Source organism: Lethenteron reissneri, chromosome 55 (genome assembly GCF_015708825.2).
Source record: "Lethenteron reissneri isolate LAM-NWPU_2019-01 chromosome 55, ASM1570882v1, whole genome shotgun sequence".
Lineage (NCBI taxonomy): Eukaryota > Metazoa > Chordata > Hyperoartia > Petromyzontiformes > Petromyzontidae > Lethenteron > Lethenteron reissneri.
In genome coordinates this window covers 9,781,168-9,802,799 of record NC_083833.1, presented here as the reverse complement: position 1 = coordinate 9,802,799, position 21,632 = coordinate 9,781,168, and the positions used below count along the sequence as shown (strand labels likewise).

The 21,632-nt window shown below is 54.7% G+C and overlaps 2 protein-coding genes across 2 annotated transcripts in view; one reads left to right on the top strand and one right to left on the bottom strand.

Moving 5' to 3' along the window:
• The window catches only part of LOC133356795 (uncharacterized), a 492,315-nt gene that overhangs the window by 131,950 nt on the left and 338,733 nt on the right, over positions 1–21,632 (top strand). The gene's annotated exons all lie outside the window — the stretch shown is intronic.
• On the bottom strand, positions 2,716–5,089 carry LOC133356703 (one cut domain family member 3-like). Its single transcript, XM_061574344.1, has 2 exons — positions 4,972–5,089; positions 2,716–4,672 (listed from the first exon to the last, which is right to left on the bottom strand). The coding sequence occupies exon 2, from the start codon at positions 4,616–4,618 to the stop codon at positions 4,097–4,099; it is 522 nt and encodes a 173-aa protein (XP_061430328.1). The 5' UTR covers positions 4,619–4,672; positions 4,972–5,089; the 3' UTR covers positions 2,716–4,096.

The window sequence follows — 21,632 nt, the reverse complement described above, 5'->3', positions numbered from 1 at the left end:
CTGCCAGAAGAGCTCACTGATGGGAATGTGTCCAGATCTTTGAAGGATTTGTGAGCTCACATAACCCAACCTGGTTAAGCCCAGGATGGATCGTAGGCATGCCAGCCTGAATGTTTCTAACCGGCGCAGATGTTCGAGAATACCAAAAGCTTCATGCGGAGCGACAGACCAGGTAGCTTCCACACAGAATTGCACAGCCGATGAAAAGATAATGCCGCCCAACTGATTCGGAGTGAGACCTCTGCTGTCAAACCGCAGTTGGTCATAAGCACACTGCCCAGGTATGAGAAACTTTCCACTCTCTCCACAACTGCTCCATCACCAATGAGGAACTGAGGGGAGTGGAGTGTTTGGTGGCAAAACATACCCAGGAAGGTGCTTAGTTTCGGTTGGGTTGATTGGAAGACCCCACCTCTTAGTGGCATACTCCAGGTTCAGAAGCAGCGCCTCCAACTCCTCCTCTGAGTGAGCAGCAATTACCAGATCATCAGCATACATAACATGGTTGAGCAATAGGGAGCCTTCCCTGGACCGCACCCGGGCATCGATCAGCCTCCCATTGTATCTGTACCAGATGTAAATTCAGCCGGTGTGGCCATCGGAGGCTTCACGAACTACGTGGTCAAAATAGATGTTAAATAATGTGGGAGCCAGATAACATCCCTGTCGCACCCCAAGGTGAACAGGGAATGGCTCCAACTCCTGGCCACGTAGCTTTAGTGTAGGTGTGTGCGTATAGTGGGGAGTGGTAGTGTAGTGGTTAGCGCTACGCTGCGCTATGAACCAGGCGTCCCGAGTTTGATTCCCGCTCACGGCCAACACCAGTGACGATTATCTGAACCGGTCCTGAGCCTCCCCTAGGGCGACTCAGCCCGAAATGAGTACCTACTGCAGTGTGTAAACATCGCCACTGGGGAGACAAAGGCGGTTGGGCGTGGTGCTGGCCACCCACCCCCTCGTGTGCCGTGCCGGCCTTCATAGGTGCTCGCTAACAGCACTTGCCCCTACAGTCTGTAAAGGCTATAGGGGGATCTTTGTCTTTGTGTCTGTGTGTAGTAGGTGTGTTTGTGAGTAGTAGTAGGTGTGTCTGTGTGGGGGGGAGTAGGGATGTGTGTGTGTCTAGTAGGTGTGTGTGGGAGTAGCAGGTGTGTGTGTAATAGTAGGTGTTTGTGGGAGTAGCAGTTGTGTGTGTGCGTGGTCTTGTGATGTTGTACTTTTTATGCTAACAAATACCGAAATATCCCAAACACCCCGGCGGCCCACTTTCAATGTGAAGCTCTCTGCTGGAGAATGAAGCCGCTCCCTCAACGCCGCTGCTCGGGGCGGAGATGTCTGCGCTGTAGGTCGGTGTCAGGTGAGCCTCGTGGGACGCAGACCGCAACCTCCCTGTGTGTTGGCTGTCCACGCTGCAAAGCGCCCCCCCCCCCCCCCGTGCCTCTGTTGTTGTTCGTGAATGTTCAACGGCGTGGGCATTTGTGGCATTTTTGGAACGTCCGCCTGAGACTGTGGTTCTGTGTTAATGCTTCGGCAACGGCCGTAAGCCTATTATTAGACAGGTTTTTGTGTGTTTCTGTTCACGATGTGTTATTGACTTCCGGAATAAACAACGCATTAGAATGATGACATCGCTGTTTTCCTGTAAATGGTGATTTTTTTTTAAACATCGAAGTTGTTTTGGTTCGACGTCGTCGTGATCGTTCCACACGTCGACAACCCTCCGCCCCCCCCCCACCAAGCCCCCCACCAACCCCCCCCACCAACCCTCCCTCCACAAACCCCCCCCACCAACCCTCCCACCAACACCCCCCACCAACCCTCCCCCCCCCCACCAAACCCCCCACCAACCCTCCCCCACAAACCCCCCCACCAACCCTCCCCCACCAATCCCCCCCTACAACCCCCCCACCAACCCCCCCCCACCAACTCCCCCCACCAACTCCCCCACCAACTCCCCCCACCAACCCCCCCCACCAACCCCCCCCCACCAACCTTCCCACCAACACCCCCCACCAACCCTCCCCCCCCCCCACCATACCCCCCACCAACCCTCTCCCCACAAACCCCCCCACCAACCCTCCCCCACCAACCCCCCCCTACAACCCCCCCACCAACCCCCCCCCACCAACTCCCCCCACCAACTCCCCCACCAACTCCCCCCACCAACCCCCCCCACCAACCCCCCCCACCAACCCCCCCCACCAAACCCCCAACCAACCCTCCGCCCACCAACCCTCCCCACCAACCCCCCACCAACCCCCCCACCAACCCCCCTCCCCACCAACCCCCCCCACCAACCCCCCCCCCCCACCAAACCCCCCACCAACCCTTCGCCGACCAACCCTCCCCCACCAATCCCCCCATCAACCCTCCCCCACCAACCCACCAACCCTCCCCATCACCAATTCCCCCCCCCCACCAACCTCTCCCCACCAACCTCCCCCCACCAACCCCCCCCCCACCAACCCCCCCCCCACCAACCCCCCCACCAACTCCTCCTGGCAACGTCCCCAGGCGCGTCACGGCGTCTCAAGTTCGCGCTCTCCAAGGCCGACCAAAGTATCTGCCCTGATAAAGGGCCGTTGCCTGAAACGTCGTGCACGCTGTATATTCCCCCTCTCGCCCCATGGTATGAACGAGTGCTCGCCCAGCCCGGTGAGACTGAGAGGCTACCCACGGACACGGGAGGTTTGCGCTGACTTTGTCTTTTATTTTTTATAAATAATAATCAACCGACGGCATCCATCCTTGACAGATACATAAGGCACGGGATAGCGCGCGTCGCCCAAGCCTTCGCGTGTATTTACATTCACGTGTCACACGTTACACACCCCCTACAGACACACTGCTGACGTTTCTGCAACTGAACAGAGCTGAACAACATCAATATACAAAATAATTATTAAATAACATTGAGCATTCGCGCGCGTGTGTACTTGACATTCACTCCACACGCGTGTTTAGGTGGGGACCGGCGGTGCAGTGTCCGTGGCATTGCACTCCAGTCTCGACCACCTGAGTTCGATTCCCATCAGGGCCGGTCATGCGGGCCACAAGACCCACGGCTGGAGCCTCTCTGCTGCTAGTGTCAGGGCTAGTGTCAGGGCTAGGGTCAGGGCTAGGGTCAGGGCTAGGGTCAGGGCTAGGGTCAGGGCTAGGGTCACGGCTAGGGTCAGGGCTATAGGTCAGGGCTAGTATCAGGGCTAGGGTCAGGGCTAGGGTCAGGGCTAAGGTCAGGGCTAGGGTCAGGGCTAGGGTCGGGGCTAGGGTCAGGGCTAGTGTCAGGGCTATGGTCAGGGCTAGGGTCAGGGCTAGGGTCAGGGCTAGGTTCAGGGCTAGGTTCAGGGCTAGTGTCAGGGCTAGTGTCAGGGCTAGGGTCAGGTAGGTCAGGGCTAGGGTCAGGGCTAGGGTCAGGGCTAGGTTCAGGGCTAGTGTCAGGGCTAGTGTCAGGGCTAGGGTCAGGTATAGGGTCAGGGCTAGGGTCAGGGCTAGGGTCTGGGCTAGTGTCAGGGCTAAGGTCAGGGCTAGGGTCAGGGCTAGGGTCGGGGCTAGGGTCAGGGCTAGTGTCAGGGCTATGGTCAGGGCTAGTGTCAGGGCTAAGGTCAGGGCTAGGGTCAGGGCTAGGGTCGGGGCTAGGGTCAGGGCTAGTGTCAGGGCTATGGTCAGGGCTAGGGTCTGGGCTAGGGTCAGGGCTAGGGTCAGGGCTAAGGTCACGGCTAGGGTCAGGGCTATAGGTCAGGGCTAGGGTCAGGGCTTAGGGTCAGGTATGGGGTCAGGGCTAGGGTCAGGGCTAGGGTCACGGCTATATACAAAATAAATTAGTATTATAACGACGACGACGTTGATCATGTGAGTGAGTCCAGAGAAGTAGCCTGCTGAGTTGCCTCGCAACCAACGAAGCGACGACCTCGCGACCTCTCAGCGGTGAGCGGAAAGTTCTCGCGTCGCAAGCGGCGACCCAGCCAGCCGGCCAGCTCGCTCGCTGCTGCTGCTGGCGGCTTCTTCTTCTTCTTCCATCGCTTCTCCACGCGTCCTCCGTGAGCTCTCTCAAGAGTCTCGAGACCCCCAGCGGGGACCCCCCCCTGCCCCCCCCCCCGGCTCAACACACGCGGCCCACGGCGCCCTCCCGGTACAGCTCCTCCATGGCGCTCGCGAACTCCGAGCTGCACGGTGGCGGCGGCGGCGGCGCGGAGCCTCCAGCCCCGCGCGGCGCCCACGGCCCCCACCAGCCGCTCGCGTCTCCCCCCTCGCCCCAGCCGGCGTCGTCCCGGGCGGGGGGGCTCAGCTTGAGGATGGACCTGGGGGGGCTGCGAGCGAAGCCGCCGCCGCTGCCGCCGCCGCCGCCGCCACCGCCGTGGTCCAGGTTGAAGGTGACGCGACGCTTCTGGGAGGCGCCGCCGCTGCCGCTGCTGCTGCTGCTGCGCACCGCGGCGTCCGCTGCGCGTGCCCAGCAGGCGCCGCGTGGCCACGGGATGTCGACGGGGTCGCTCCTCCGGGCGCCGCTCGGGCCACGAGACGCGGCCCCCGCGTCGGGCGGCGGCGGCGGTGGCGGCGACTCAGCCGCGTGGGCCGGCGGCTTCGTGGCGGTGGCGTGCGGAGAAGCTGCGGAGTACCTCTTCATGGCGCGTGGTGGAGCGTGGTGGAGCGTGGTGGAGCGTGGAGGAGCTCCGTGCACCTGCGGGGAGAGCGGCAGAAACAGCGGCGCGTTCGTGAGCGTCGGCGTCAGTGACGATTGTCTGAACCGAGTCCTGATCATCCCCTAAGTAGACTCAGCCTCAAACGAGTACCTGGCGCGGTGGGTAAACGCCGCCACTGGGGAGACAAAGGCGGCCGCGCGTGGTGCCGTCCGCCTACCCCCTCGTGTGCCGTGTCGGCCTTCATAGGCGCTACTCGCTGACAGCACTTGTCCCGGCACGCTGCGAAGGCTACACGGGGGAGCTTTGCCTCGCGGCGCGCGCGGCGCGTGCGGGTTACCGTTGCGAGCAGCAGGCGCGGTCGCTGTCCAGCTGCGGCCACCGCGATCACGGCACGCGACTCGGCGGCTGAGTTGGGGTCTCGGCTCTCCGGTGATGGAGCGGAGTTTGCTGGCGGACGAGGAGGCTCGTGTGGCCCGAACACCGCCACGCGGCGCCTATTTAAGGGCGGCCGCTGTTGACAGCCCCCAGCGCTCGCGGGGGTGGAGGGGGGGGGGCGTGCTGAGCGCGTCCGAGCGAGGCGACGGGAGGTGTTGGACAAACAGACGGGGCCCAGAGTCACGCGACCCCTCTCAGCACAGCGCTCGAGAGGAGCGCGTCAAGGTGGCGGGGCTGGGGTGTGCTGGGCTCACTCCCCCCCTCCCGCCCTCCCGCCCTCCCCTCCTCTCGACTTTCTTTTCAGAGGCAAATTACGGCGCTTCCTGCTCCAGCGAACAGCGGGGTGGAGCGACGCTCCTCAAGCCCGGTCGGCGTTGGGAATTCCACGTTCCCACGACGGGGCCTCGGTTTACTCACGGAGCAAATCCGCGCGGCGCGCGACTGCGAGGAGGTGTTAGCGATTTGTTGAGATTATCTGGCTGTATAGCAAATAAATAAATACAATTACTTTACTATGCAAGTTAAAAACGTGTGTTTTAATGTGTATGTGTTTATTTATTTATTTAGGGCCCCTTTAGAACATATGCTACAGGGCCCGCACCAGCTGAATCCGGCACTGGGCGGGTCCCCTGTCTGGGCAGTTCGCCTGGCTCCCTTGCACGTGAGGAGAGAGAAAAACAAAGCCACACTCGTCCAACTAATAGGGGTTTTCCCATTTTTTCTGGCCACAAAACTGACACCTTTTGCAAGGAATCATGCTTACATTAACCACAATACTTGCAGTCAAATGCAAACAAAAAACAATACTCTGATCATTTATGCATTGTCCTTGAAACTGATTGGTCCACACCAGAGACAGCTTTCTTTAGAGCCTAGTCTCATATGGTGTTCGACCAGATGACGCCAAAAGGCGCATACAGTAGTTCAAAGACAACGCACTATCAGAATAATGAGAGCTCGGGGTGAGCAGCTACATCATGGGACCTCCTTTGCCAATACCAAAATATACTAATAGGGGGTTTCCCCTCGTCCAATTGAACAAATTTCACTGGCCTACAGTTTTCTTAGACGCCGTCTGCTTCAGAGATGAAACGTGCTGTTTATTATGGATTTTAATCGCTGAATTCAAATATGACAATACAACAACTGATTGGCTACCGTTCCCAAGACAGTTACTTTTTTACATTTACGTCTACGTATATTGTGTAGATAGAGTTTTACTCTGTAAGCCGAGGCCTTTTCGCGTGTTTATGGTTGCTTTACATGATAACATGTCCTGTTCCTGTCCTGTTCATGTAACACTTTGAAAATCAGTGCACAAATCACGCGCCATCGCCTTCGCCCATGGCGACACGGGGTGCGCGTGTGTGGCCTCGCGAGGGGAAAAAATATTAAACGGGCGACGTTTTGGGCAACGGGCCTTCTTCAGAGCACGTCGATCAAATCGGCCAAATAATTTCAATGCGGGCCCATCTTAGAACAGGAGTCGTGAAACTCAGTGACGACCTCGTGGACAAAGCAAGGGGGCCTCATCGATTATGTTACCTCCAAAGTGGTACCTATTTTATCGACCCAGCGGCATCATGAGCCGAGTCGACCCCTGACCGGGATATGAGCTCGGAAACGTCCGATCGTTGAGTGATTTGTGTCCCAGTGTAGTGCTCGCAGTGCACGCGAGTCGCGAACTCTCCCCTCTCGGCACCGATGCTCCTGCTCTCTGCTGGGCCACTGCCATCAACTCTCACAGATTGGACCCCGCCAGATGAAACGTGGAATTCCCACCGCCAGTGTCTGAGCACCACCCTCCTTGGTGGTGAGCGTTGCCGCTGGATGCCGTGGTGAGCGTTGGGAAGACTCTGTGCGCGACGACTCCCGCTGCTTTTGCCGCTCTGGTGCACGGGCGTCATTGTTGTTGTTGCTGCTGCTGCTGCCCGTTCGCGTGAATGCTTTTGTTTGGCTTACAACCTCAAGGGTTCTGATCGTGCAACTCGAAACCGAACGTTGCTATTGTGCAATTTCCTCTTACTCTCGTATTGCCCTGTAATCCCACGCTGGTCCCGCTCGTAAAGCCACACTCGTGGTCTCTCTCAATGGGCTCTCGTTACCTGCTGGAAATCAAGGGAATGATGATGATGACGATAATCATGACGGTGATGCCGGTGATTCATAGATCCCTGTGGGAGAACCCTTCCAACTGCATGGCAGGATGGGCTATATCACTTGGAGGTTCTGAATAAAATGTGAAAAGAAAGCACTGCTGATGTAGTGGGAAAGAGGGCTGTGATGAGTGGGACACACGCAGGGTGGAGGAGGGCAGGTTACCCTGACAACACACGGCAAGAGTGGCACTCAGAGGTTGGCGACCTCGGGGAAGACCTCAAGCCAGATGACGATGGTGGTGATGATGGTGGCGGTGGTGGTGATGATGGTGGCGGTGGTGGTGATGATGGTGGCGGTGGTGGTGATGATGGTGGCGGTGGTGGTGATGATGGTGGCGGTGGTGGTGATGATGGTGGCGGTGGTGGTGATGATGGTGGCGGTGGTGGTGATGATGGTGGCGGTGGTGGTGATGATGGTGGCGGTGGTGGTGATGATAGTGGCGGTGGTGGTGATGATGGTGGCGGTGGTGGTGATGATGGTGGCGGTGGTGGTGATGATGGTGGCGGTGGTGGTGATGATGGTGGCGGTGGTGGTGATGATGGTGCCGGTGGTGGTGATGATGGTGGCGGTGGTGGTGATGATGGTGGCGGTGGTGGTGATGATGGTGGCGGTGGTGGTGATGATGGTGGCGGTGGTGGTGATGATGGTGGCGGTGGTGGTGATGATGGTGGCGGTGGTGGTGATGATAGTGGCGGTGGTGGTGATGATGGTGGCGGTGGTGGTGATGATGGTGGCGGTGGTGGTGATGATGGTGGCGGTGGTGGTGATGATGGTGGCGGTGGTGGTGATGATGGTGGCAGTGGTGGTGATGATGGTGGCGGTGGTGGTGATGATGGTGGCGGTGGTGGTGATGATGGTGGCGGTGGTGGTGATGATGGTGCCGGTGGTGGTGATGATGGTGGCGGTGGTGGTGATCTCAGTCAGTCGACCCGTGGCACCTGCTGGGTCTGCCCTGTGACCTCCTGCCAGCGGGCTGTTCGACACTTCACGTGGCTTCAAGGTGCACTTAGCCTGGCACAAGCGTCGTGGTGACGTCACCGCCACTTAGTGGCGAATGGCGGTTGTTGTTGGTGGTGGTGGTGATGATGGTGGCGGTTATGGTGGTGGTGAGACTGTGAGAACAGCCCTTGGTGGCCTGTTGTGAACTTCGCAAAACTGCCGTGGGATGTGGCAGCAGGGAGGAAGCGATGCCAAAGTGCGGTGGCTTCAACGAAATTGTCCATGGTGACCTCCTGACCTTGACGTCACCCTATTGACACCCCCCCCCTCCACCGCTCCGCTCAAGTGTACGCGGCGTGGATGTTCTCGCGCGCCGTGTCGTTCGGACGCAATGGAACGTGTCGCGGTGGAGGAGGGCCCTTCGCCAGCGCGCGCGTCACGCCGTGAAGTGTCCGTGCGCACTCTGAAGGGGCCGCGTTCGGGCGCACGAGGGCAGCCCGCTGAGTCGCCGCTCATTTCTTGGCCCGGCCAACACCGCCAGCTCAACAGCGCCATGCTTGTGCCGGGACCAGAGGTCGCAAACGGGTTTTGATTCCTTACCCATACCCGGCCGCACCAGGGTCGCAAATGGGTACCCGTACCCGTGCCCGGCCGGGTACGGGTAACCGTTCCCTACCCGTACCCTACCAGAAATGAGTGACAAACGGTTACTCACCAGTGACTCACGGCCTACCCGTACCCGGCCGCACCAGGGTCGCAAACGGGTACCCGTACCCGTACTTGGCCGGGTACGGGTAGCCGGGTATCGGGTACCCGGTTGCGACCTCAGGCCGGGACTTGAGGGGTGGCCACTTGTCCGAGTTTCACCCGAATCGTCCGGGACTTGGCATTTCTGTCCGGGTGGCAGCATTAACCACGGTGGCTGGGAGATGTTAACTACCTCACCTGACATACAGGAGGTCGTGGCTTCGATCCCGACCTTGGTGCCTGTAAATTTAGAGTTTGCGTGTCTCTCTCCCCGCGGTCGCGTGGATTTTTCTCCGGGACCTCCGGTGTTTCCCTCCACATTTAGAAACATGCTTTTAGAGTATTTGTCTGCTTTGCATTTCCACACGATAAGCCACTTCGTTGAGCTATCACTTGTGGCCAGGTCGCTTCTGATAAAAAAAAGCTACATAGCTCAGCAGGCATTACCTGGTAAAACAATAATAGTTTAGCAATACATCTTCTTGGTTCTTTCGGTAAAGTCACGCAGAAGGAAAATAATAAAATAAAATAAATAAAACATAATAAAATAATTCTCACGACGTTTCGGCCACAACGCAAGCAGCCGTCTTCAGGTGGAGAACAGGTCTGTCGAGAAGGCAGAGTCTCCACCTGAAGACGGCTGATTGCGTTGCGGCCGAAACGTCGTGAGAATTATTTTATTATATATTATTTTTTTTATTTTATTATTTTACTTCTACGTGACTTTACCGAAAGAACCAAGAAGATGAATCCCTGCAGTCACGAAAGCTTTAAATCGAAGTTTAGGAATAGTTTTAGTTTCAATGATTTGTGTGTGGATCCGGTAGCGCCGTTGTTGCCTTGAGCTTTATTGCCAGATCTGGGCTGACTGAGACGAACGTCAGGGCTTGGTGGTCTACAGTGGAAGGGGGGACCGGGCCTGTCCCGGCTTCACCCGCAGCCTTGGCTCAGGCGAGCGTCGTTCTGCTGATGAGCCACTTGAATGTCGAAACCGGCCCGCGCAGCGTTTTGCCTTGCGTTCAATCGAGTCGGCCCGAAACAATGCGCTCCCAGGAGGCCGTGTGGCTGATGCTGACGGGATGTGTGAAAGTCACCCACCTCGACATTCCTCGTGCTCCTCGTGTGTTCCCCACTGTGTTGGTTCAGTGGCCGCTGACGACGTCGTGACGCCAAACGGCCACTTGTGCTGCCGCACGCTCCCGTGCGCCCGGGGCTCGGCAAGCGGTGGGAGTCGCGACTGGGGTTGCGGGGAGAGCGCCTGGAGTTGAAGTTTCGTTTATTTGGTGTAGCCCTGTGCGCCATTCAAGCTCTTGAATCGGGTGCAACCGCAATAAACTAAAAACTAAAACATGAACAAGAAAACATCTTAAAGTGAATATGTGACTATGCGCAAACAGAAAAATCCAGGAAAAAACAGCTAAAATCTTCCAGAAAAAAGCGCCGTACACCAACGCTGTGTGCAAAAATCCCAGTGGGATGCAAGTCAAACAACAACAACAACAACCACAAGACAACTTAGATTACAGCCATCAGTCTAACTCCGTACTACAACAAACAAACATGGCCAAACCAAAAAACTTTTCGAAATCACCAAAACAAAGCCATTAAAGCGATGTAGCAGGAGATGCCACCGCGAGCGAACGAGCAGCGACAAACCTCCCCAGGGGCCGTCGTCTCTGCCCTACCGGGCATCTGCGCACAAAGAGCTTCAAGTTCATATTCTTAGGTGTTTTCGGTAAAGTCACGTAGGTAAAAACATTAAAAAGTAAAATAAAATAAAAATCACGACGTTTCGGAGGCAACACAAGCTTCCGTCTTCAGGTGGTACTGTCACAGCCACGACAGCTGTATCAAGTAAATGAGAGATTTCAGGAGTTACACTGCGTTTATATAATGGTTGGAGAAGGTGGTGGGGCAAGGGCCGCATACTTTTTATTAATATGGTAAGGTGAGGCTTAAGACTAAGAATAGACTGCATAACAAAGGCTGAGCCTTTGTTATGGACAAAGAGCTTCAAGGCTCATCGGATTCCTCAAGTCGCGATCGTGATTGTGTGTGAACGTGGCACCGCCTAACGGAGGCGTCCCGGCTCGTGCAGGAGGAATCTGTGTGCCCGCCTTCTGGAGCACCGCTCCCCTGCAGGCCCACGGGGTCGCACTGCCCGTGGCTTTTCCTTGGGCCGCATCGGTCCGCCACTTTTGCGCAATTATCGCAAACGTTGCGATTCGTAATTTATTGTTGGGTCGGGTCAACTGCGTAAGTATATAATGTGTTGTGTTGTTAATTGGTTTTTTACCCTTCTATCTGGCAACAAAACTGACACCTTTTTTTTACAAAGAGTCATGTTTACATAGACCACAATACCTGCAGTCATAATGCAAACAAAAGCTGTCTCGGGTGTGGACCAATCAACTTCAAGGACAGTGCACATTATCAGAGTTATGTTTTTTGTTTGCATTATGACTGCAGGTATTGTGGTCTATGCAAACATGACTCCTTGTAAAAAAAAAGTGTCAGTTTTGTTGCCAGATAGAAGGGTACAAAAAACAATTATCATATTTTTACTGGCAAATGAGGTTCCAATGGTATAATGTGTTGTGTTGTCAACCCTCCTCCACCCGACACAGCCGATGAATATATTTGTCACGTGATGGACACACGCGCCAAAAAAAACTACTACATCAGCACCACCGGTGTGTTGTGGGAGAGCGACCCAGTGCCTGATGGTGCTCGCCGTAGCTACCAGCGAAACGTCGGACTACAGAATCGGTAAGTGCGCGCGGTGGCTCTCAGGCACGACCGGTGCTGCTTCTGCAGCAGTCACAAATTGGCCGCGTTTGTTCATCACGTGACAACTTTTCCTAAATTTCTGTGTCGGGTCGAGGAGGGTGTACGAAACGCATTTTTCGAAACGCGGACTTATTGTTATGATTGTTTGTTTGTTCGCCCAGTAAGGGCCTCACTGCGTCTCAAGCCTCTTGTCCAAGAGGATCCTGCCAAGCTTTCGCAGTCCGGGGCGATGTTTCTGCTGCTGCTGCGTAATCCAAATCGAGGTATTTGAAGGTAATTTCTCAGCATTTGGATGTTTAGCCAACAGCGTTTACATTGTAGATGTGTGTTTATCTGTGGAGGGAAATCGGGGAGAGCAGGGGGAGAGACATCGCAAACTCCACTGCATCAAAACCATCCCCCTTCTGCAGTGACTGCCCCCATCCCAAACCCGGATCAATATCAACGTCCATCACATAATCTCACCGTCTTCAAGGTCCCCTATGGACGCTCCTCTGCCGGCCTCTCCCCTCTCTCGCTCTCCCCCCCGACCCACATCCCCTACGTGCACTCTCCAATCCAGCGGAGAAGCCGTTCTGTCGAAGCCTCCCAGTCAATGTTGTGCTCAGTGGGAAGTCGCCGATTCTCCTCGGCTGCCTCCACAGCCTTGAACTCTCTTCCCCCAGCCCTCCGTGCTGTCAACTCGCAGTCCCTTTTCAAGTCCAAGACTCGAGACTTTCCCCTCTCCTGCTCGGCCGACCAGTGGCTGCCTCTCTCTCTCTATGTCACAAATACGCCCACGTGTTTATTCGCAGCAGCAGCACCTTGGGAGGTGCTGTTGCGAATCCACGGAGCTGTAACGTTGTATCCGATGGGCGAACCTCCCGAGCTGACGAGCCTCAGGAACGAACGCTGCTGAAGGACGTTGAGCAGAAGCCTTGCGATGCTCTGAGATGGCGCAGTCCGTCGCACCCAGGAGCCAGGAGGAAGAGGAAGACGCGGGGAGTTCGCGTCCCTCACGAGCCGTGACACCCCCCGTGACCCCCCCCCCCTCGTGACCCCCCCCCTCGTGACCCCCCCCCCTCGTGACCCCCCCTCTACCGGGGGGGGGGGGTAATGGCTCCCCTGGAGGGGATTTATCGACCCAAGACTCCCGTCGTGACCCCTTGTGCACGAACCCTGCCGCAAGCCACGATCGTAAACCTCTGCGGCGTCTAAACTCATGCAACCTCGTGGGGTCTCGTTGTGACGCAAATGCTGAACAACTCGTTATTGGCTCTTGTTGAGCATCGTGGGTAATAAATATTTGTATTAAAAACAACTCAAATATATATATTTTTAATTTCATCGTCATCATGTGGCATTTCCAGGCCACGCAACGCTGTTGTGTGGCCTGCAAGTAGCGTCTTCGATGGGCTTCTCCCAATTTGGGACTCATCATCATCATCATCAGCAGCACCAGCACAGACACAGATACAGACACCGACTCTCGACTCCATTCAGCATGGCGAGCGATCACGGGACAAACCCGCGAGCCGCGGCAGCAGGAGCAGCAACTTGTGTGTTTGGCACGAGGAGGAAGGTGACCCGGCCTCCCCACGCAGTGCCACCTGCTCCTCCCGCCACCACAATGGGGCCCAGTGTTGACAGCCGCGCGCTGGGCGCAGTGTCCGCCGCTTGATGAATGGAAGTTTATTTTAGCGCCGCTCTGTGTTTGGTGTCGATGGTAGAAAAAAACGAAAATCACTCCCGCGATCCGCGGCTGTCAGCGTCCTTTTGAAAACCAGCGTCGAGGCCGCGTGTCAACAGCCCCCCGCCACCACCACCCCCAGAGCACGCGGCTTGTTTTTCTTTGGTGCCACCAAGCGCCGTCGATAACCCAAACGCCTCGGATCTCCTGGCTCCATCCAGGCCGTGCCGAGCAAGCCACCAAACTTGATACAGCTATCGTGCTGTGACGGTTCCACCTGAAGACGGAAGCTTGTGTTGCCTCCGAAACGTCGTGATTTTTATTTTATTTTTGTTTTACTTTTATTCATTTTCATTTTCTTGGTTCTTTCGGTAAAGTCACGTAGAAGGGAAGTAATAAAATAATAAAAATAAAACATACTAAAACAATTATTTTATTATTTCCCTTCTACGTGACTTTACCGAAAAAACCTAAGAATATAAAGCCACCAAACCCCCGGGACGTGGTTCTCGGTCAGCCCAGGTGTGTTGCCAGAGCCGTGCGGTTATACTGCTAAAAAGTTCACCGCGCACAACCTATTCCTAATTGTGCACGTAAGATTGGAAATAATAAAATAATAAAAACAAAATAATTCACGACGTTTCGGCCACAACGCAAGCAGCCGTCCTCAGGTGAAGAACAGGTCTGTCGAGACCACATACTCTGTCTTCTCGACAGACCTGTTCTTCACCTGAGGACGGCTGCTTGCGTTGTGGCCGAAACGTCGTGAATTATTATATTATGTTTATTTATTTTATTTTATTTTTTTCCATTCTACGTGACTTTACCGAAAGAACCAAGAAGATGAATCCCTGCAGTCACGAAAGCTTTAAATCGAAATGTGTACGTAAGCTTTCGCGACCAGCTGTCAACGCCTGGTGATGATGCCGGGTGTAACGTCGTACGTAATTGTCAAAATTGTCAACGTTCTTCCGCCCCCCCCCCCCTCTCTGGTTTTGCTGATAAACCGAACAAATTGGCGCATGTGGCCATGAAGTGACAACTTGATTAGATTGGCTCTGTCGGGTGGAGGAGGGTTAAAAATAATTAACGTTTTTGGGTTTAGATCGCGTTAATTTATAAATGTGTCGTAACCCTCCACCACCCGACACGGCCAATCAGAAGCGTGAAACCACAACATTTACAATTTTTTGTAAATGTTGTGGTTTCACGCGGTTCAACACACGGGTGGGCTAAAGCAGTGAACTATTTGTCTTTTGTCAACGTGACACTTTTTTACTGATTAGCCGTGTCGGGTGGTGGAGGGTTACGACACATTTATAAATAACGCGATCTAAACCCAAAAACGTTGATTATGAATAATATTGGTCGCGAAAGCCTACGTGTTAAACAGGGTTAAAAAGGTAACAACTAACATTATACACTACGCCATAGAACCAAAAATAAACGAATTACGACTCAATTCCTGCCACACGAACAAAGATGCCGACTCGCACACAGACGGCGTGCGTGTGATTTCGATCCGCTTCATTGCTGTGACTTTCTTCTTGCTTCTTCTTGGTTCTTTCGGTAAAGTCACGTAGAATGGAAATAATAAAATAATTAAACTAAAACAGAATAAAATAATTCTCACGACGTTTCGGCCACAACGCAAGCAGCCGTCCTCAGGTGGAGAACAGTCTGTCGAGTAGACCTGAGGACGGCTGCTTGCGTTGTGGCCGAAACGTCGTGAGAATTATTGTATTATGTTTTATTTTATTATTTTATTATTTCCATTCTACGTGACTTTACCGAAAGAACCAAGAAGATGAATCCCTGCAGTCACGAAAGCTTTAAATAGAAATTTCTTCTTGCTTGTCTGTCACTGTGCCGACTGCGGGTCACTCTCGCGAAACGGGACCCGTGCCCGGTCTCCAGAGTTCTCGCCTGGGTTTCACAAAACCAACTTGACACTTGAGCGCGACTCGGCCGAAGAAGGTCGACACCGAAAGGTGACGACGTTTTGACTGGGTGCAGTCTCTGCTGGCCTGACTGACACCTGACGACCCTGGCAACCCTCGAGTGCCCGGGTTTATTGAATGACGGGGGGCTGTTACCTGGACTCGAACCCACGTTAAGGGTGTCGCTGGCTGCTTACAATCGGTTCGCTAAACTCCCCCCCCCCCCGACCTCGCCGCGAGAGACACCCAGGCAGCACTCGGCTAAAATCAGCACAACGCCGCGTCAACAATGGCTTGGGCACACACTTTGTCCAAAAACGTGTTGCCATTGGGGGGTCTGTAAAGGGGTCCGAGGTTGCCCAGACGACGGAGAGTTCGGACAGGTGACACCTACATCTCACTCGGGTATGTCCGCGTGTCAACAACACGAGATGCGGGCCTCTGTGGGAGAGGAGGCTCGTGAAGGACGCTGCTACTGCTGCTGGGCAGTTGGAGGCAGTCGATCTCCAGCAACAACGGAGGGCAGAGGAGCGACGCTCACAACAACGAGCGAAGCGCCCGGGTGGATAACGCATAGGGTTGACACAGTAGGGGGCACAGGCGGTGCATCTGCCGGTCATCTCAGTCAGTCAACCCACGGCACGACCTGGGTCTGTACCGTGACCTCCTGCACCTAGCCTGGCACAGCGGAGAGCACAGGCGGTGCATCTGCCGGTCATCTCAGTCAGTCAACCCATGGCATCACCTGGGTCTGTACCGTGACCTCCTGCACCTAACCTGGCACAGCAGAGAGCACAGGCGGTGCATCTGCCGGTCATCTCAGTCATGTCACCACCTGGGTCTGTACCGTGACCTCCTGCACCTAGCCTGGCACAGCGGAGAGCACAGGTGGTGCATCTGCCGGTCATCTCAGTCAGTCAACCCACGGCACCACCTGGGTCTGTACCGTGACCTCCTGCACCTAGCCTGGCACGGTGGAGAGCACAGGTGGTAGCATCTGCCGGTCATCTCAGTCAGTCAACCCATGGCACCTGCTGGGTCTGTCCTGCGAAAATCCTGCCAGCGGGCCTTCGACGCTTCACGTGGCCTCAAAGTGCACCTGGCCTGGCACAGACGCCGTGGGGACGTCACCGTCACTTAGTGGCGAGCGGCAGGGGACTGTTACTGGTGTGTGTGTTTGTTTGTGTGCCGTCTGGACAAAGGAAAAGAGCGGTAGTGTAGTGGTTAGCGCGCTGGGCTACGACCCGACTTCGATTCCACGCTCACGGCCACCACCGTAGGCGCTCGCCAGCAGCACTTGGCCCAAGGGTCTGTTGAGGGCTGTCGCGGGGACCTTTGTCTTTGTGTGGCAGGAGACGCTTTGCACGAGTTGCGCAATCGCGGGGTAGCGGGGGCAGTTGGCTTAGCGCGCCGCTCTCTCTCCCCGCACACGGAGTCCTCGCTTTGAAAATATTTACACAGCGGCCGGTGTCGTCAGTGCACAATGCAGACGCATGCTCAGGTGCGCGTGTTGTTATTCATCTGTAAAATCTGTAAACCTGCCCACCTGCCCACCTGCTCACCTGCCCACCTACTCACCTGCCCACCTACTCACCTGCCCACCTGCCCACCTGCTCACCTACTCACCTGCCCACCTGCCCACCTACTCACCTGCCCACCTGCCCACCTGCCCACCTACTCACCTGCCCACCTCTCTACCAGCCCACCTACTCACCTGCCCACCTACTCACCTGCCCACCTGCCCACCTGCTCACCTACTCACCTGCCCACCTGCCCACCTACTCACCTGCCCACCTGCCCACCTGCTCACCTACTCACCTGCCCACCTACTCACCTGCCCACCTGCCCACCTGCTCACCTGCCCACCTGCTCACCTACTCACCTACCCACCTACTCACCTACTCACCTACTCACCTACTCACCTACCCACCTACTCACCTACCCACCTGCTCACCTACCCACCTGCCCACCTACTCACCTACCCACCTACTCACCTACTCACCTACCCACCTGCTCACCTACTCACCTGCCCACCTGCCCACCTACTCACCTGCCCACCTGCCCACCTACTCACCTGCCCACCTCTCTACCAGCCCACCTACTCACCTGCCCACCTACTCACCTGCCCACCTGCCCACCTGCTCACCTGCCCACCTACTCACCTGCCCACCTACTCACCTGCCCACCTGCCCACCTGCTCACCTACTCACCTGCCCACCTGCCCACCTACTCACCTGCCCACCTGCCCACCTGCCCACCTACTCACCTGCCCACCTCTCTACCAGCCCACCTACTCACCTGCCCACCTACTCACCTGCCCACCTGCCCACCTGCTCACCTACTCACCTGCCCACCTGCCCACCTGCCCACCTACTCACCTGCCCACCTGCCCACCTGCTCACCTACTCACCTGCCCACCTACTCACCTGCCCACCTGCCCACCTGCCCACCTGCCCACCTGCTCACCTACTCACCTGCCCACCTACTCACCTACTCACCTACTCACCTGCCCACCTGCCCACCTACTCACCTGCCCACCTGCTCACCTACTCACCTGCCCACCTACTCACCTGCCCACCTACTCACCTGCCCACCTGCCCACCTGCTCACCTACTCACCTGCCCACCTGCCCACCTACTCACCTGCCCACCTGCCCACCTACTCACCTGCCCACCTCTCTACCAGCCCACCTACTCACCTGCCCACCTACTCACCTGCCCACCTGCCCACCTGCCCACCTCTCTACCAGCCCACCTACTCACCTGCCCACCTGCTCACCTACTCACCTGCCCACCTCCTCACCTGCCCACCAGCCCACCTGCCCACCTGCTCACCAGTCCACGTTATACGGACCACCAGCTCAAAAGAACAGAGTGCGTGGCCAGACGGAGCCACGGATCTAGGGAATACATCGAGAAATAGCGGCCACCGCCTTCACTTTTCACATTCTGACTCAAAATGCAACATTACGCTTGCAGCACCTTCGCACAATTAACGTGTGCACAACGGTGTGTCTAACAACATCGATTAATCGATTAATCAATTAACAGCGATTGAGAATTGCTATTAATTGATTAATCGATGCGTCGTTATCATTATCGTCTCACCCCTACACGGCTCTGCCCAACTGCTGATGTGCATGTGGTTGGGCCTACGGTGCAGTGGGGAGCGGTGGTGCAGCGGTTAACGCCCTGCACGCCGAACCCGGCGACCCGAGTTCGATTCCCGATCACGGCCAACACCGGTCCTGGGCTTCCCTCAGGTCGACTCAGCCTCAACTGAGTACCTGGTGCGGTGTGTAAACATCGCCACTTGGGAGACAAAGGCGGCCAGGCGTGGTGCTGGCCAGCCACCCCGTGTCGGTCTTCATAGGTGCTCGCTAACTGCACTTGCCCCAACAGTCTGTTACGAGGCTATACGGGGGTGGGGGGTGGCTTTGTCTGTGTATTTGTCGTGTGTGTGTACGACGCGCAGCGCAAGTTGCTCGCCGTTTGTCGACGCGCGGCCCTCCCAGTGGCCGTGGCTACGTAACCCCGCGTAACCCCACGTGGCCCTGCCACAAGACAACGGGGTAGCAGCAGCGTCCAACATCGGCGGCTGCTTCTGCTGCTGTGGCTACCGCTGTGAATGGCTCCGCGTCGAACGATTGTTCGTCGGCGCGCGTGTTAATGAACGTCGCCCGGCTACGCGCTTTATACACACGCAGAGGCGTCGCGTTTGACAACTGGGAGCGACTTGTGGAGAGGTGAGGGGGGGGGCATTGTCATCGGCAGCATCAGACGTGGTTCAATCCACTGCTGGATGAAGGCCAGCAAACCCTTTTGTGATGTAACAGCCCACACAATTGATCCCAATTTAACACGTAGGCTTTCGCGACCAATATTATTCATAATGTAGGTTTTTGGGTCAGATCGCGTTATTTACGCTTGACGTCACCCTGCTGCTGCTCTATTTAAGAGCGGAAGCAACAGGAGAGCTTCACCATTCTTGCCCGATGAAGCTGATTGTAATTATCAGCGAAACGTCGTACTCAAATTTAAAATGCTTTTGATTCTCTCTACAGCACACCGGTGGGCTAAAGAAGTGAATGATTTTGTCCTTTGAAAAACGTGACACATTTTTTACTGTTTGGCCGTGTCGGGTGGTGGAGGGTTACGACACATTTATAAATAACGCGATCTGACCCAAAAACCTATATTGTGAATAGTTCCCAAGTTGGGAGCCACCGGTCTAGACTGAAGACGTGCCTTGACAAACCACGTGTGCCTAGTCGGTGACAGGGTTCTATTTCGCGAATGCCAATGTGTCCAGGAGCGAGAGGGTTCAAGAGTTGGTGTCGTTTTGGTGTGGTTACACGCCCAGTCGCATTGCTGTGGCTTGTTTCGAATGTATCTCTACGTGTCTCTATGGATCTCCACGAGTGTATATGTACCTCTGAGTCTCTACGCATCTCTGTGTATCTCTGTGGGTTTACTATGCGGTACATATAATAATAATAATAGGGGTTTTCCCCTTTTTTCTGGCAACAAAACTGAAACTTTTTTACAAGGAATCATGTCTGCATTAACCACAATACTTGTGGTCAAAATGCAAACAAAAAACACACTCTGATAATAGCACCAATTGAGACGAGGCTCAATAGAAAGCCGTCTCTGGTGTGGACCAATCAGTTTCAAGGACAATGCATATATTATCAGAGTATGTTTTTTGTTTGCATTTTGACCACAAGTATTGTGGTTAATGCACACATGATTCCTTGTAAAAAGGGGAAAACCCTATTATTACATTTTGGTACTGGCAAAGGAGGTCTAATGTTATGCGGTACATAGTTTGGGTTGCATTGGTAGGAAGGTGGCACGGGATGCGAGCCCCACCTCAATGCCCAATTGGGCAGGGACTCACCGAGGATATGACTCGGGCTGACCAAGATCCCAAGGAATGACATCGAAAGGTGGATGACAGCTGCTTATTGCTTTTGCAAAATTGAAATTAACAACGAAACGGGGGGAAAAAAAACCCGCCGCACCTACACAATCGCGTGTTTGATCTGTGCATGCTGCCTTGTTGTGCGATGTATACATTTACGCTGAACTTCTTTCGCGCCGTACGTAGCCAACCGTGCTAATATGAGATGCGGATAGATGGGAAACGCGGACATCGGCAGACTCCACAAATCTCCTGCTCACGCCGCGTGACTCACAGCAGGCGTGAGTCAGAGGTGAGTGGTGCACGAACAAAAAAACAGACCTGTTTGTTTAAAATTGGCTGGGCTCCTGGAGTTGAGAACGTGTTAGATTGTTTTTTTTAAGAGGGAGCCCTTCTGTCTTATTTCTTTATTTTTCTGAGCAAAAAAAAGGAGACATGTTTGGGCTCGCTGGCTGAAACAGCAACAGTTCATTGTTTGGGTGTTGAGCTCTTAGGGGAGGGAAGCCCTCTTCCCGACTGGGAAGGCCGCACAGCGCAGGGTGTGGGCAGAGCAATAAACTAACAATCCTCTGTTCAACCGCATAATTAAAATAATTCATTTAGTTTGACCAAAATTATTTCTATTTAAAGCTTTCGTGACTGCAGGGATTCATGTTCTTGGTTCTTTCGGTAAAGTCACGTAGAAGGAAAATAATAAAAATAAAACATAATAAAATAATTCTCGACAGACCTGTTCTCCACCTGAAGACGGCTGCTTGCGTTGTGACCGAAACGTCGTGAGAATTATTTTATTATGTTTAATTTTTATTATTTTATTATTTTCCTTCTACGTGACTTTACCGAAAGAACCAAGAAGACAAAATTATTTCATAAATACACATCTTTTCCCAGACAAGTCTCAACGAGTCTTAATCAGATTTTTTTCAGGAGGCTCCTGCATTGAGATGCTTGGCCAATTCCTCTTGTTTAATTGCGAGTTTGCATGATGGAGGACAAATAGAGTACCCAGAGAAAGTCCACACACGAGAGGACAACATCCACCAGATCCGCACAGATGGGTTCATGAATCCGCTTTCTGTACTGCCAGCGAGTGAGTTTAGGAGTTTGACAACTCTGTGTGATTCACACCAATGTTTGCCTGCAAAGTGTTGGATCACAGACCTGGGTCACCACGCCGGGGCCACCACGCCTGGCACATTGAGGAGTGTAACAAGTATAACCCGTAAAAATAAAGTTTTTCACTATAAATCCTTTATGTGCGTGGCGGCTAGAGTCCTCTCGTCCTCTGGCTTGAGATGGCTGCCACCTATGGGTCAGATGATTGTCTGCCAGTATTAAGCAATTGGTAATTAAATATTTAATTTGTTTTCCCTAAACAGTGTAAAATTTTGG

Bases quoted from the DNA above. Each gene is read 5' to 3' on its own strand.
- LOC133356703 (XM_061574344.1), bottom strand. From the start codon at position 4,618: ATGAAGAGGTACTCCGCAGCTTCTCCGCACGCCACCGCCACGAAGCCG.